At 42.2% G+C, this 12887-nt stretch overlaps 1 protein-coding gene across 1 annotated transcript in view; it reads left to right on the top strand.

Moving 5' to 3' along the window:
* The window catches only part of Alpk1 (alpha-kinase 1), a 67623-nt gene that overhangs the window by 49610 nt on the left and 5126 nt on the right, over window positions 1-12887 (top strand). Inside the window, exons 6-10 of the mRNA XM_013023736.1 lie at window positions 832-908; window positions 1691-1786; window positions 3381-3485; window positions 4185-6327; window positions 8603-8756. Coding sequence (XP_012879190.1) covers window positions 832-908; window positions 1691-1786; window positions 3381-3485; window positions 4185-6327; window positions 8603-8756 — 2575 coding nt within the window. The remainder of the gene's footprint in view (window positions 1-831; window positions 909-1690; window positions 1787-3380; window positions 3486-4184; window positions 6328-8602; window positions 8757-12887) is intronic.

The raw sequence follows: 12887 nt of genomic DNA, 5'->3' as shown, positions 1-12887 counted from the left end.
TACATTTCTTTTGTTTTGCATAGCATCAGCTGTTCCCTCTTTCCCACTTGTTCCCTCCCTCCCATCGCTGCCATTGAGTTGCTTAGTTCATTTTGATCAATGTCCAGGGCAGCTGATGGGTCCCACTGTTGTATGTTTTTCCCTGATTCCTTCTAGTTCTGTGTCCTCCTCCTAGAATTCCTCTGGTCAGCCCTGAGTTTTCTTAACAAGATACAATAAACCTTTTTTTTTTGTCAGTCTTGGAGCTTGAATTCAGGGCCTGGGCACTCTCCCTGAATTCTTAAGTGAGTCCCTGAATTCAAAGTGAGTGCTCTACCATTTGAGCCACAGCAACACTTCCAGTTTTCTGGTGATTTATTGGAGATAAGAGTCTAATGGACTTTCCTGTCCAGGCTGGCTTTGTCCAGGATCCTCAGATCTCAGTCTCCTGAGTAGCTAGGATTACAAGCATGAGCCACTAGTGCCCAGCTTTTTCTGTTTCTTTTCTATTTTTTCCTTTCTTTCTCTTTCTTCCCTCTTGTGTGTGATGATACTGGGGGCTTGAACTCAGGACCTGGGCACTCTGTTTTAACTTATTACCACTCAAGACTGGAGGTCTATCACAGCTCCACAGCTCCACTTCCAGATTTTCGCTAGTTAATTAGAGATAAGCATCTTCAATTTATCTGCCTTGGACTGGCTTTGAACTTGAATCCTCAGATCACAGCCTCATTGTGTGGCATGGATCACAGATCTGAGCCACCAGCAAGATTATTTTCTAACACAGAAGCTATAGATATTAGCTGCTTCTTTCTGTGTGTCCCATTTTGTGTTTTGTTTGATTGATTTTAGGCATGTGGTATGAAGCGGCAGAGTTAATATGGGCCTCAATCGCAGGATACTTGACACTTCCTCAGCCAGATAAAAAGGTTGTATGTCTAGTGTGTCTTTTTTCTACTTTCCCACATTTCTCCTTAGGTGATTATCTCCTAATAAAACAGTTAAATTGACCATTTATCAACTTCATGTTCCTATTTTTATTTACTTCATGAACATAGGACCAGGAAAATACATTCACTCCCTTTTGTCTCATTCTTCCTGACTCACAGTTACACTCAGCATATACCCAGTGTTTCTATAATCATGTATTTGCCTCTTCTGCTTCATTCACTATTTTCCTTATCACATATTTAGCCTTCTCCTAATTCTAGAGCAAAGTTGGGTTGACCAAGATGCTGTATATGGACAATTGTTCTTCTTAAGTTAATAGTTTATGTAGCATCTTTAAGAAATCAAAAAGCAAACCTTGGCTTTCCGACTGGGCATTTTCATTCTCTGTAATTTTATGGGAATATTCTCCTCATTGTCTGAAGCTGCAGGATATTTATTCCACCTCTTAGAGCTGTGTCAGCAGTGTTCTGTCTACAACATGGATTGAATGGAATATGAGCTCTCTTTCTTAGGCCCGTTATTCATCCTTAGCAGTATGGACCAGTTAGTGCAGACTTAATGAAACCCAACTAAGAAATATCATTGTTTCCAGTTGGTCCATAAGCCAGTGACATCAGTTCTAAGGCATTTCCCAGATCATAGCAGTAATAGGGTAATAGGCAAGTGGTTCAGGTGGAAGGTTAATCATTGCCTTTCGGCCATAGATAAGAGCAATAGTCAACTCTGAATTCTAGTCTGATCCGTTTGTTTTCCCTTACAGGGCATCTCCACATCCCTTGGTATCTTGGCAGACATCTTTGTTTCCATGAGCAAGAATGATTATGAAAGGTTTAAAAACAATCCACGGATTAACCTGGTAATCATTGTTTGTCAAATATATGGTTCATAATGGTGACAAAGCAATTCATACTGTTCCCTTGTACAACTGTCAACATTACTTTTGGTGCTGGTTAGTCAATTACTTTCCCAGGAGAGTGTGGGTTGGAGCACATAAGCTCACCTAGAATAATGTAACTAAACCTATCTAGCACCTAGTAGAAAATCAGTCACACAGCGGACACTTGAAAAAGTCCTAGTGAATGAATGAATGAATGAATGAATGAATATCATCAAAGTGATTTTGAGTTCCATTTATTTCTTTTCAAATGATCGCAAAATTCAACATCCAAACTTGGGCCATCTTGATGATAGAGGAATTTGAAACCCTTTACCATCTATTCAAATCATGCATCAGTCATTTATTCCAATATTCTTACCCTTAATAGTAATGACTATGAGTATTTATTTATTATCTTACTGCTCAAAAACCATGTGGCTATCCACACATACCTTATAAGATAGAACAGAATATATCATTCCTAGCTTACAAAAAACGTGATCCATGGCCTAGAAAACTAACAAACCTCTAGTTTTCCCAGCTAGTAGGAGAAAAATCTCGAAGCAGAACCTGGAGCATTGACAATAACATTGAACTCTGTCCAGGCAGCATTGAAACTGAGATTCTTTTCATATCATATCTACTGCCCCTTTATTAAATACCCAAAAGGGCAATAGTAACCTACTCCACATTAGTGTAACAAGCACACCTTGCTCTTAGTCATATGAATCTCATGGAGTTGCTATTTCTATTCTCAAATGAAAACAAAAAAGTTTATGTCCTTTGTTCAGTGAACTTGTTACTGATGATGGTTCAGAATTAGAGATTTTTAAGTTAGACACTAGTGATTCACACCTGAGTCCTATCTACTCAGGAGGCTGAGACCTGGAGGATGACAGTTTGAAGCCATCCCAGGCAGAAAAGTCAAGAACACATTAGACTGGAGGTGGGGCTCAAATGGTAGAATGCCAAGCAAGCTCCTGACTGGAGCCCTGGTACCACATTAATATTAATTAATCAGTCACAAACTTCCAGTACCTCTTGAATCCCTTTTCCACTTTATTTTCCCCCAGAACACTTACCACCACTTGATACTATCTATTTTACTTACTTTGTGAGTAACAGTCTCTCTCTGTCAACATAGTAAGCTCACTGTCCATCTCCTCTCAGAGTCTACAACAGTGCCTGGCCCATGGAGATGCTGACTAAATGAACGAATCCTCAAGAATAACACTGAAATAGTTGATTGGGGTTGCAAAATGTCATGAGAACCAAGACTACCACATTTTTCAGAGACGCCAGCAGCCTGTCTGGCTTACTTTGCACATAGTAGGCCCTCTTTAGAATGTAGATGGAGGATGGGGGTGGGAGGGAGATGCTGGGAAAAAGAATAGTCAGTGTTCTGGAGTTTTTAATCAAGACCCACTTAGTCTTGCTTAGTGTTTTCTGACAGGTTTCCAGTGAGGAGTAAGGAATCCTTCAGAATCTTGAGAAGTAAACAAAGACATTTCATCACACGATGTTGTTCATTGATAAGTAGTAATCGCTGATTCCTTTCTTCTGTGTCTCGCAGGGCTTGCTCAAGGAGTTTGATCACCAATTGCTGTCGGCTGCAGAAGCCTGCAAGCTAGCGGCTGCCTTCAGCGCCTACACACCCCTGTTTGTGCTCACAGCTGTGGTAAATAGACTGCGGCTCTCCTGGGACCCCAGCCCCTGGGGACTCTAGCAGGCAGCCAGGGGGAGGGAAAGGTGTCACCCTAAAGGAGATTTGGGCCTCATGGTTGACGATTGTGCTAAGACTCAACCTGGAGAAAAGAGCAGACAGTCAGAATGGCCATGTCTTTTTGGTAGCTAATTCAGCCCAAGTGTATAATGTTGCTTGTTCTAGAACAATGGTTCTCAAGCCTGGCAACACAGAGAATAGCCCAAAGAGCCTTTTCAAAATACGCATTCCTAGACTCTACCCTAGATCTATTAACAGCAAATCTCTGAGACTGGTGCACTGAGAATTCTTGTATTTTGAAATACCATTAGCCTTCCACATCCAGAGGTTCTATGTCTACAGAGTCAACCAACCTAGGATCAAAAATATGCACACACACACACACACACACACACACACATCATAAGGGTTACAGCTAGATGGTAGCTAAAGCTAATTTCTTACCCATTCGTATTAACTAAGTACTTACATTCCAGGCCATTCTTTCTATTCTTCAACAGGTCTCAATGTTTGCTCATCTTCCTTAGACTATTTGTGGGCTGTTTCATTTCCTAAAATATTTCTAAGGATTGGCCTCTAGCAATGGAGAGTTTGTCCTGGTTCACTTCCAGTTTCCCATTCAACATCTCATTTTGCATTTGGTATTTTCCTTAGAACATCCGTGGCACATGCTTGTTGTCATTCGCTAGTTCTCATGACTGCCCTGCAGGCATGAAAAATGCGTATCTGTGTGCAGCCCAAGAGGCCTTTGAGATTGGCCTCCTGAGCAAGAAACATGGTGAGCCAGTGACTGGCAAACAAGAGCTTCACAGCTTCATCAAAGCCGCCTTGGGTCTCACCATAGTGCACCGAAGACTGCACGGAGAGACAGTGGCCGTGTGTGCAGCGAATGAACTCTGCCTCACAGCCATGGGGAAGCTGTATTTCTTTGGCACTTCCTTCAGAAGTCAGGACAGAGAAGCCCTCTCTCGGGAAATCATGACTGCTATCAGCCAGGTGAAGGATCTTTTCCATGTCCAAAGTTTCTCAAATTTAGATGACAGATCTTACGTTCCAGAGAGTTTCAAGAGTAGATTGAATAAACCGATCTTGCGTGGGCAAGTGGATTTCCAAAAAATCCTTGAGGCCTATTCACAGCACCATACTTCAGTGTGTGAGGTTTTTGAAAGCAGCTGTGGAAGCAAGAAAGACCAACAGAAAGACACAAAAACGGGAGTCTGTGTCACTGCTCTAAAAACAGAAACAAAATCCATGGATACGATGAGTATGACACAAGACAATCCATGCACTCAAGAAAGCAGGGGAATGAACTCCTCCATAATGGCTGAGGAAGGTCGGGAGAGGCTCAGAAGGGCAGAAAGGAGAAACTGGACCCATTCTGATGCATTCCGAGTCTCCCTGGATCAAGGGATGGAGACTGAGACTGAGCCGCCTGACCAGAGCAATGGGAGGAGAGATGTTTTGAACAAGTCCCAGAGTGACAGCCAGAGCTCCAGTTCTTGGAGCAAGTTCTCCGGGCTTAGTTCTTCTACGAGCTGGGAGGAAGTAAATTACCATGTGGAAGAAAAGTCCGTGAGACAAGAGTGCAGCAAAGAAGACCATCTTGTTGATACTCAGTGTTCGACTGCGTTGTCTGAGGAGCTGCAGGATGACAAGGACAGAAGACCTATGCACTTATTGTCTCCACCATCTCCTGGTCTCTCTCTCCAGGGAACCAAAGTTGACCATTTAGAGGCTTCTCAGAGTCAGCTACACACACCGATGCCCCTGACAACACCAACAAACACTTGCAACACCACAAACACTTGTCTGGCCTCTAGCCCAGGATTATTAGAAGGAGGACAAAACAGTATCCCGGAAGTCAGACCTGAAGGACCTGGAAGTTCTTCAGCTCACTGCAGACCTTCCAGCACTTCCGTTTCTTGCCTTTCACTTGGTAATGGCAGGTGCAAGTACCTGACTAGATACCCATCTATCCAAGAAGAAGAAGCTTTTGAAAAAATTGATGTTTTTCCAAAGCCAATTGGTGACTTCAGAAACTGGCACAGGGAAGAGAAGGGAAAAGAACTCACTGCAAGATTCAAAGACTCTCTATTTACAGAGAATCCATCCTGGGTTGACCCGGAAGGAGAAACTGCTGAACATACAGAAGATGGGTCCTTAGGCTTCCAAGCAGTCATGGGCAGTGCTCAGGGCAACCAATGCAGGTTGGTGTCTAACTCCTTCAGTCCTCATTGGCCTGCTCAGAATCTTGACTCAGGAAAGAATGGTGGCTCAGTTGAAGATCAGAAAATTGACCCTGATGCCACAACAGAGGATGAGGAGGGTCAGTTGCTTGCCAGCACAGGTGTCTGCTCCATTGGTGAACATGGACTTTGTAGACCATTCATGGTGAGGCAATTCTCTGCTCCAAGACCTGACACCTTCAAATCCTGTCTAAGTGGGAACGCTTCCTTCCCGGGCATCAGTGAGGACTGCACCACCACGGAGGAAGGGAAAGAAGCTGTAATCCCACTCAACTGCAGCCAGAACTCCAGCTCAGCCCCTTTCTGGTGGCTGAAATCACCTGCGTTTTCCAGTGGTTCTTCAGAAGGGGACAACTCATGGTCCTTTCTAAAGTCCAGTAGAAGTTCTTCTGTTTCAGTGCCAGGAATCACCAAGGAAGAGACCCTGGAGGCTCGAACCCTGCAATCTGATGACTTTGAAAAACTGCTGGCAGGAGTGAGATGGGATTGGCTACTGCAGAGACTGGAGAATACAGGAGTTTTTAAGCCCTGCCAACTCCAGCGGGCACACAGTACGTACCATGTTTTTGGGTGGCACGGCTTCATGGAGCATCTATGTTTGGGGGCTTCTGAAGAGCTTGTGTAGCTCACTTAAAGCTCATGAAAGTAACACTATTGTCTGTGAGCACATAGTGAAAAGTGTAGTTACCTGCCCCCTCCACTTTTTGTGTAAAGGATCCTAATGATTGCCAAGAATAAAGATTGGCTCAGGCCACCATAAGATATTGGAAGTTTTCTATACGGTCACATTAGACAGAAAGGGAGCTGGGAATCTCAGAGGATTTGAACAAAACTAACCAACTTGTTTTGCACCCTCCCTTCCCCCCCCCCCAGCCCTCATTCTAGGAGGATAGCATCCTGTGGCAGAGATTTCCATACTTGTCCACCCGAAGCAATTTCTTGCCAACCCATGAATCTATCAGGCTACAACTTGCCTTAGTTTGTTTGGCATGCTATAGCAAAATATCATTAATGGGGTGGATTATAAATGTGTGGAATTTGTTTCTCACAAATTCTAAGAATGCTAGGAAGTCTAATGCTAAGAGACAGAAAGTTTGAGTGTCTGGTGAGGGTCCACTTCTGGTGCATAGATAGAGACTTTTCTGTGTATCTTCCCAAGGTAGGAGGGGCTGGGGACTTCCTCATGATGCATTTGTCTCTCCCAGAGAGCCCTCCCTCCCAACATCATTACCTTTTAGGTTAGGATTTCAACATGTAAATTTTGAGAAGACCCAAATGTTCTGACCACAGCATTCTTATAGTTGCAATCAGTTGTGACTTCTACCAAAATCAGGAGGCTGAAGCCAGTAGCTCAGTGGTGAAGAAGCTGGAGAAAGACAAGTTATTCTTTTAAGCCCAGAGAATCATATGTAACAGAATTATTCAAAAGAGAAAATTGTTCAAAAGTGTGTCTCAGAAAAAATTAACTACATGGATTACTAAGCAATGGATACTAAATAGTAATTCTGTGTGTGTGTGTGTGTGTGTGTGTGTGTGTGTGCTGGTACTGGGGCTGGAACTCAGGGCCTGGGTGCTATCCCGGAGATTTTCTGCTCAAGGCTGGTGCTCTACCACTTGAATCCAGTTTCACTCTAGATTTTTGCTGGTTAATTGGAGATAAGAGTCTCATGGATTTTCCTGACTGGGTTGGCTTCAAATCTCAATCCTTAGGTCTCAGCTCCTGGGTAGCTAGGATTACAGGTGTGAGCCACCACCTCCCAGCTCTAAGTATTAATTCTTACTTTTGGCACCAAGTGAGAATTCCTTGGAGATCTTTCATCCCAGAGAACACATCCAATAGACCTGGGTCAGTGATGCCAACATCAGTTATTTTAGGAGCTCATCCTTGCTGATCCAATGTTGAAAATTTCTGCTTCAAAGTACTCCAGTGATTTACTCATGGCCTTGAACTCAGATCAAAACACAAGATCAGGTTACCACAATGAAAACTAATATTCCCTAGTAGTAGCATTCCCCTACAATTTCAAAATCATATTTCTTATAGTTGGGTAATTGCTCTATTGATATTTACTGTTAGTGTTTGTCAATGTATGGATGAGAAGCGCAGTAGAGGGAACCAATTCCAGAAGTTATGGGAATAGAACAAGTGGAAAAAAGAACTCTTTCTTGTCTTTTCTCTGTATTTGCCACCCTCCCTGAGTGTGGAGGGGACAAGCGGTTCACCTTCCATTTCCATCTCAGCTTCTTCTGATCACTCAATCCTGTTCACTGTCTCCCCAACTCAACCATTCCCTTCTCACACTTGCGGGTGTCTTTTAAGTATTTTGTCTCCTGAGTCTCCCATTCTTCCCTTCACTATCACAATCCAGACACCAGAGGTCTTTGTTCACTGAATTTTAACTTGGACACCAAATTACATCCCTTTATTAATGTTCCTGTTGGTATATTACCTGACTTATGTAACTGTAAACCTTTATAATAATAATGAAGTATAACCCCCCCCAAAAAAAGTTCATGTAGGTCTTCCCCTAGAAAAGATGTTCTTCTGCTTAATGATCTTCTTCTTTCCGTTAGCATGGAGACACTCCTTCCTAGCTCCTCTTTTTCTTTTTCAATTGAATTCACATCTTTGTACAGCAGCTATAGGGAGATGCTTCACTATGTAACTTAGGATCTCTGATGTTGTCAGTGGTCTATTAGGTAAATTATTTGTTTCCCTCTGATCTGACAGAACAATGCGAGGTTCCCAGATCATAAGAAATTTATGAGTATTATTCATAATCTGACATCTTTCTAAAAAAATCACCTTGTTTTTTTTATTTCCAGATGCTCTTTTATTAAAATATTCGAAAAAGTCTGAATTGTGGACAGCCCAAGAAACTGCTGTGTATTTGGGTGACTATCTGAATGTGAAGAAGAAAGGCAAACAGAGAAATGCTTTTTGGGTTCATTATCTTCATCAGGAAGAAACTCTGGGCAGGTATTGTAAACATTTACATCACCAGTGGAAAATGGGCTAAGCTTTCCTACAGCTAAGTAACCACACAGGAAGTTCTGAAAAATGCTTTAAAAACAAAAAGGTCCGAATACAAACTCTTTTCATCTGTATTATTAATAAATGATAGTGATCATGCCTTGAAGACCCTGTTCTGTCAGCCACGCTGCTGCGTGTTTTGGGTCGTACACGATTTCAGCTTTCAATCTGCCAGTACCAGAGTTTGAACACAAAGACTTTGTGCTCACAAAGTTTGCTTGCTCATCTGATGCTTTACTGATAGAGACATGCCTCTACCCCTGCATTTGGTTGGTTATTTTGGAGATGAAATTTCATGGTTTTATTTAATCCAGGCTGGCTTTGAACCATGATCCTAGATCTCAGACTCTTGGGTAGTTAGCATGAGCTACTTGCCTTCAATGTGGGAAACATTTTGAACATCACCTGTAAGATAAGAAAAAAGTCAGAAAAATATGTGAATGAAGCGAGTTCAGCTATGTTTGTCACCTTTCACATAAGTGTAGAGATAGGCAGCCTGAGGTAGGCAGCAGTAGACAAAAGTTACACACAAAGGGAGTGACCAAAAGCCACTCAGATATACTCAGCAGTGGCTACATCCTTGACAGAAAGGTCGTTGAACATCTCACTCTCCAGAGACAAGTGCCTGTCTGCTTTGCCATCATTCTAGGTTAAGTTTTTTTGTCTTGGTCGGTTCATGAGTCATGAACTCTGGGCGCTGTCCCTCAGCTCTTCAGCTCAAGGCTAGCACTCTACCACTTGAGTCACAGCACTACTTCTGGTTTTCTGGTGGTTAATTGGAGATAAGAGTCTCACAGAGTTTCCTTACCAGGGCTGGCTTTGAACTGCTATTCTCAGATCTCAGCCTCCTGAGTAGCTAGGATTACAGGCGTGAGCTTGGCTGGTTAAAATTGTTAAATAACAACTCACCTGAATATTAGTGATACCGTTGTTGGGTTTGAACCCTAGCTTTTTAAAAAATTGTTGTTGTTTTCATTTATTTCTTTTTGTTTTATCTGGACGTGGGGCCTGAACTGTGGGCCTGGGCACTGTCCCTCAGCTCTTCAGCTCAAGGCTAGCGCTCTACCACTTGAGCCACAGTGCCACTTCCAGCTTTTTCTGCTTATATGGTGCTGAGGAATTGAACCCAGGGCCTCATGCATGCAAGGCAAGCGCTCTACCACTGAGCCACCTTCCCAGACCCTGTTGTTTTCATTTATTTCTGTTTGTTTGGCTTGTTGTTGTTGTTGTTGTTGTTTTCTTGTGCCAGTACTGAGGCTTGCACTCAGGGCCTATGCTCTGTCCCTTAGCTTTATCATTCAAAATTGATGTACTACCACTTGTGCAACAGCTCCACTTCTAGATTTTTGTTGGGTAACTGGAAATAAAAGACTTTCCTGCCTCTTTTGCTTCCAGTTACAATCCTCAGCTTTTGGCCACCTGAGTGAGGCCTAGTTTGGTACTATTTATAAATTTTGAAGACTTATAAGTCAAAAATAAATAAAGAAATGACTTATTCACTGAAACTTTTTTTGGGGGGAGGGGGGCCTAGAACTTAAAGCCTGAGCACTGTCCCTGAGACTTTTTTGTGCTTGAGACTAGCGCTCTACCACTTGAGCTACAGCACCACTTCCAGCTCTTCCTGAGTAGTTAATTGGAGATAAGCGTCTCACAGACTTTCCTGCCTAAGCTGGCTTCAAACTGTAATCCTCAGATCTCAGCTGCTTGAATTGCTAGTATTACAGGCATTAGCCACCAGCACCCAGCTTACTGAAACTTTTGAAGTTGACTTTATTCTTTTTTTGTCAGTCATGGGGCTTGAACTCTGGGCCTGGGTGCTGTCCCTCAATTCTTCAGCTCAAGGCTAGCACTCTACCACTTGAGCCACAGCACCACTTCTGGTTTTTTTGGAGATAAGAGTCTCATGGACTTTCCTCCCCAGGTTGGCTTTTGAACCATGATCCTCAGATCTCAGCCTTCTGATAGCTAGGATTACAGGCATGAGCCTCTGGCACCTGGCTGTTGACCTTATTCTTTACCTAAATCCAAATAATTTAAGACAAAAAAAGGGAAGGAAAAAAAAGATTGAGTCTTGTTTTTTTTCTGAACTTCAAAGGATTGAACAAGTAGATTATAATTTATTGTGTCCATCTAAGTGTTAAGTACTTCTTGATCAAAGTCACCCCTTTAGTAGACTCTTGGTAAACAGTAAACATGTCTCTTTAAAAGTTGATTATTACAATAACAGTAGCACACGACAGAGCACAGGCAAGGTACCAAGCCCTGTTTGAAGTGATTTATGCACTATGTAATTAATACTTGTTCAACTTTTTGAGTTAGGTGCTATTATTGTCCCCACTTATGAATGAGGAAACTGAGATGCAGAGATGCTAAGAAACTTTCCCAGGATTTACATATGTAAGTGGTAGAATGAAGCATGACAATGGAGTAGCATCCCTCGGAGACATGTGTTAAAATTCCCAAAACCAAGCCAGGCACCAGTGGCTCACATCTGTAATCCTAGCTACTCAGGAAATTGAGATCTGAGGCTCACAGTTCAAAACCAGATGGGCAGGAAAGTCCATGAGACTCATGTCCATTAGAAAACCTGAAGTGGCACTATGTGTTCAAAGTGGCAAAGCTCTAGCCTTAAGCAAAAAAGCTCAGTGACAGCACCCAGGCCTTGAGTTCAAGCCCCATAACTGACACAAAACAAACAAACAATAAAGTTCCCAATACTAAGTGGAAATAGAATCATGTCAGATGTAGTTAAAATAAGGTCATACCACATTAGAGTGAATCCTTAACCTTACTAGGGAATACATAACTGGTATACTTATTTATATATAAACAAATTTGGAGATAAGCATGCAGACAGGGTGACTATCATGTGACAATTATAGTTATGCTGGCATAAAACAAGGAAATTCTAGAAGTTAGGAGAAAGGCCTGAAGAGGTCCTTCCTTAGTGACCCCAGAGGACACATGGAACCCACTAACACATAGATATGAACATCCAGCTCTACAACTGTAAGAAAATCCATTTGTATTGTTTAAGACAAGTTTGTGTACTTGTCATACATCACTTGTCATACATCATTTTCCCTAGGAAATGGATATGCTGAGAAACTTCCAAGGAGGGTTTGAAATAAGCAATAAATTGAGAATAAGAGACTCAGAGAATAGAGTGTCTGATTAGAAGAAGATAACAGAGCAAATAGAACAAAAGCACTATCTAAATAGAAAACTTAGGGTCATTTTCCAGAATTGCCAAATAACACCTTCAAATACAAGAATCACACTGAGTCCTGAGGAAAGTAGGAATGGAAAAGAAACAGAGGACAAACAGGAAGCAAGGAAGGAAAGAAGGAAAAAGCAAGGAAGGAAGGAAGGAAGGTAGGAAGGGAGGGAGAGAGGGAAGGAGGGAGAGAGAAAAGAAGGAAGGGAAATCATAAGTCCACTCTTAGGTGCAGTACATAGTAGTCAAACCAGACTATGAAGGATAAAGAAACCATCTTAAAACAGTTAATAAAGTATAACAAAAGCAGATTACATACAAAAAATATCCATTAGACATATAGCTGATTTCTGAGAAGAAACAGCTGAAGTCTCAAAATAATGGAAGTCATGTACTTGAAACTGTCTTTCACAAAGACAAAATAAAGACATTTGCTGTTTAAAAGGAGGGAAAAACAGACCACAAGAGTTTACCAGTAACCGATCTTCACCAAAGAAAAAATAGAACAATCTCAGAAAAAAAAAAAGAGCCAAGTGGAAGAATGAATGGTCCCGTGTTCACAGTGGTATTCCCCTACCTAGACTCAATTCCACTGGCAGCATGTTGAAGAAATGTGTCAGTACCATTACACAACTCTGGGCCTCCATCAACAAAGCAAAGTTCTGAATTGGTCCTTTCCCTCTATGGGTCTCAGGGACTTTCCACATAGAACGAACTATGGTAGTACTGAATTACTCTAAGGACATTTAATCCTCCACAGCTTTTTTTTTTTTCTTTTTTGGGTCCAGTCGTGGGGCCTGAACTCTGGGCCTGGGCGCTGTCCCTCAGCTCTTCAGCTCAAGGCTAGCGCTCTACCACTT

This window comes from Dipodomys ordii, unplaced genomic scaffold (genome assembly GCF_000151885.1).
Source record: "Dipodomys ordii isolate 6190 unplaced genomic scaffold, Dord_2.0 Scaffold70, whole genome shotgun sequence".
NCBI lineage: Eukaryota > Metazoa > Chordata > Mammalia > Rodentia > Heteromyidae > Dipodomys > Dipodomys ordii.
This window is presented reverse-complemented; position numbering and strand designations above follow the sequence as displayed.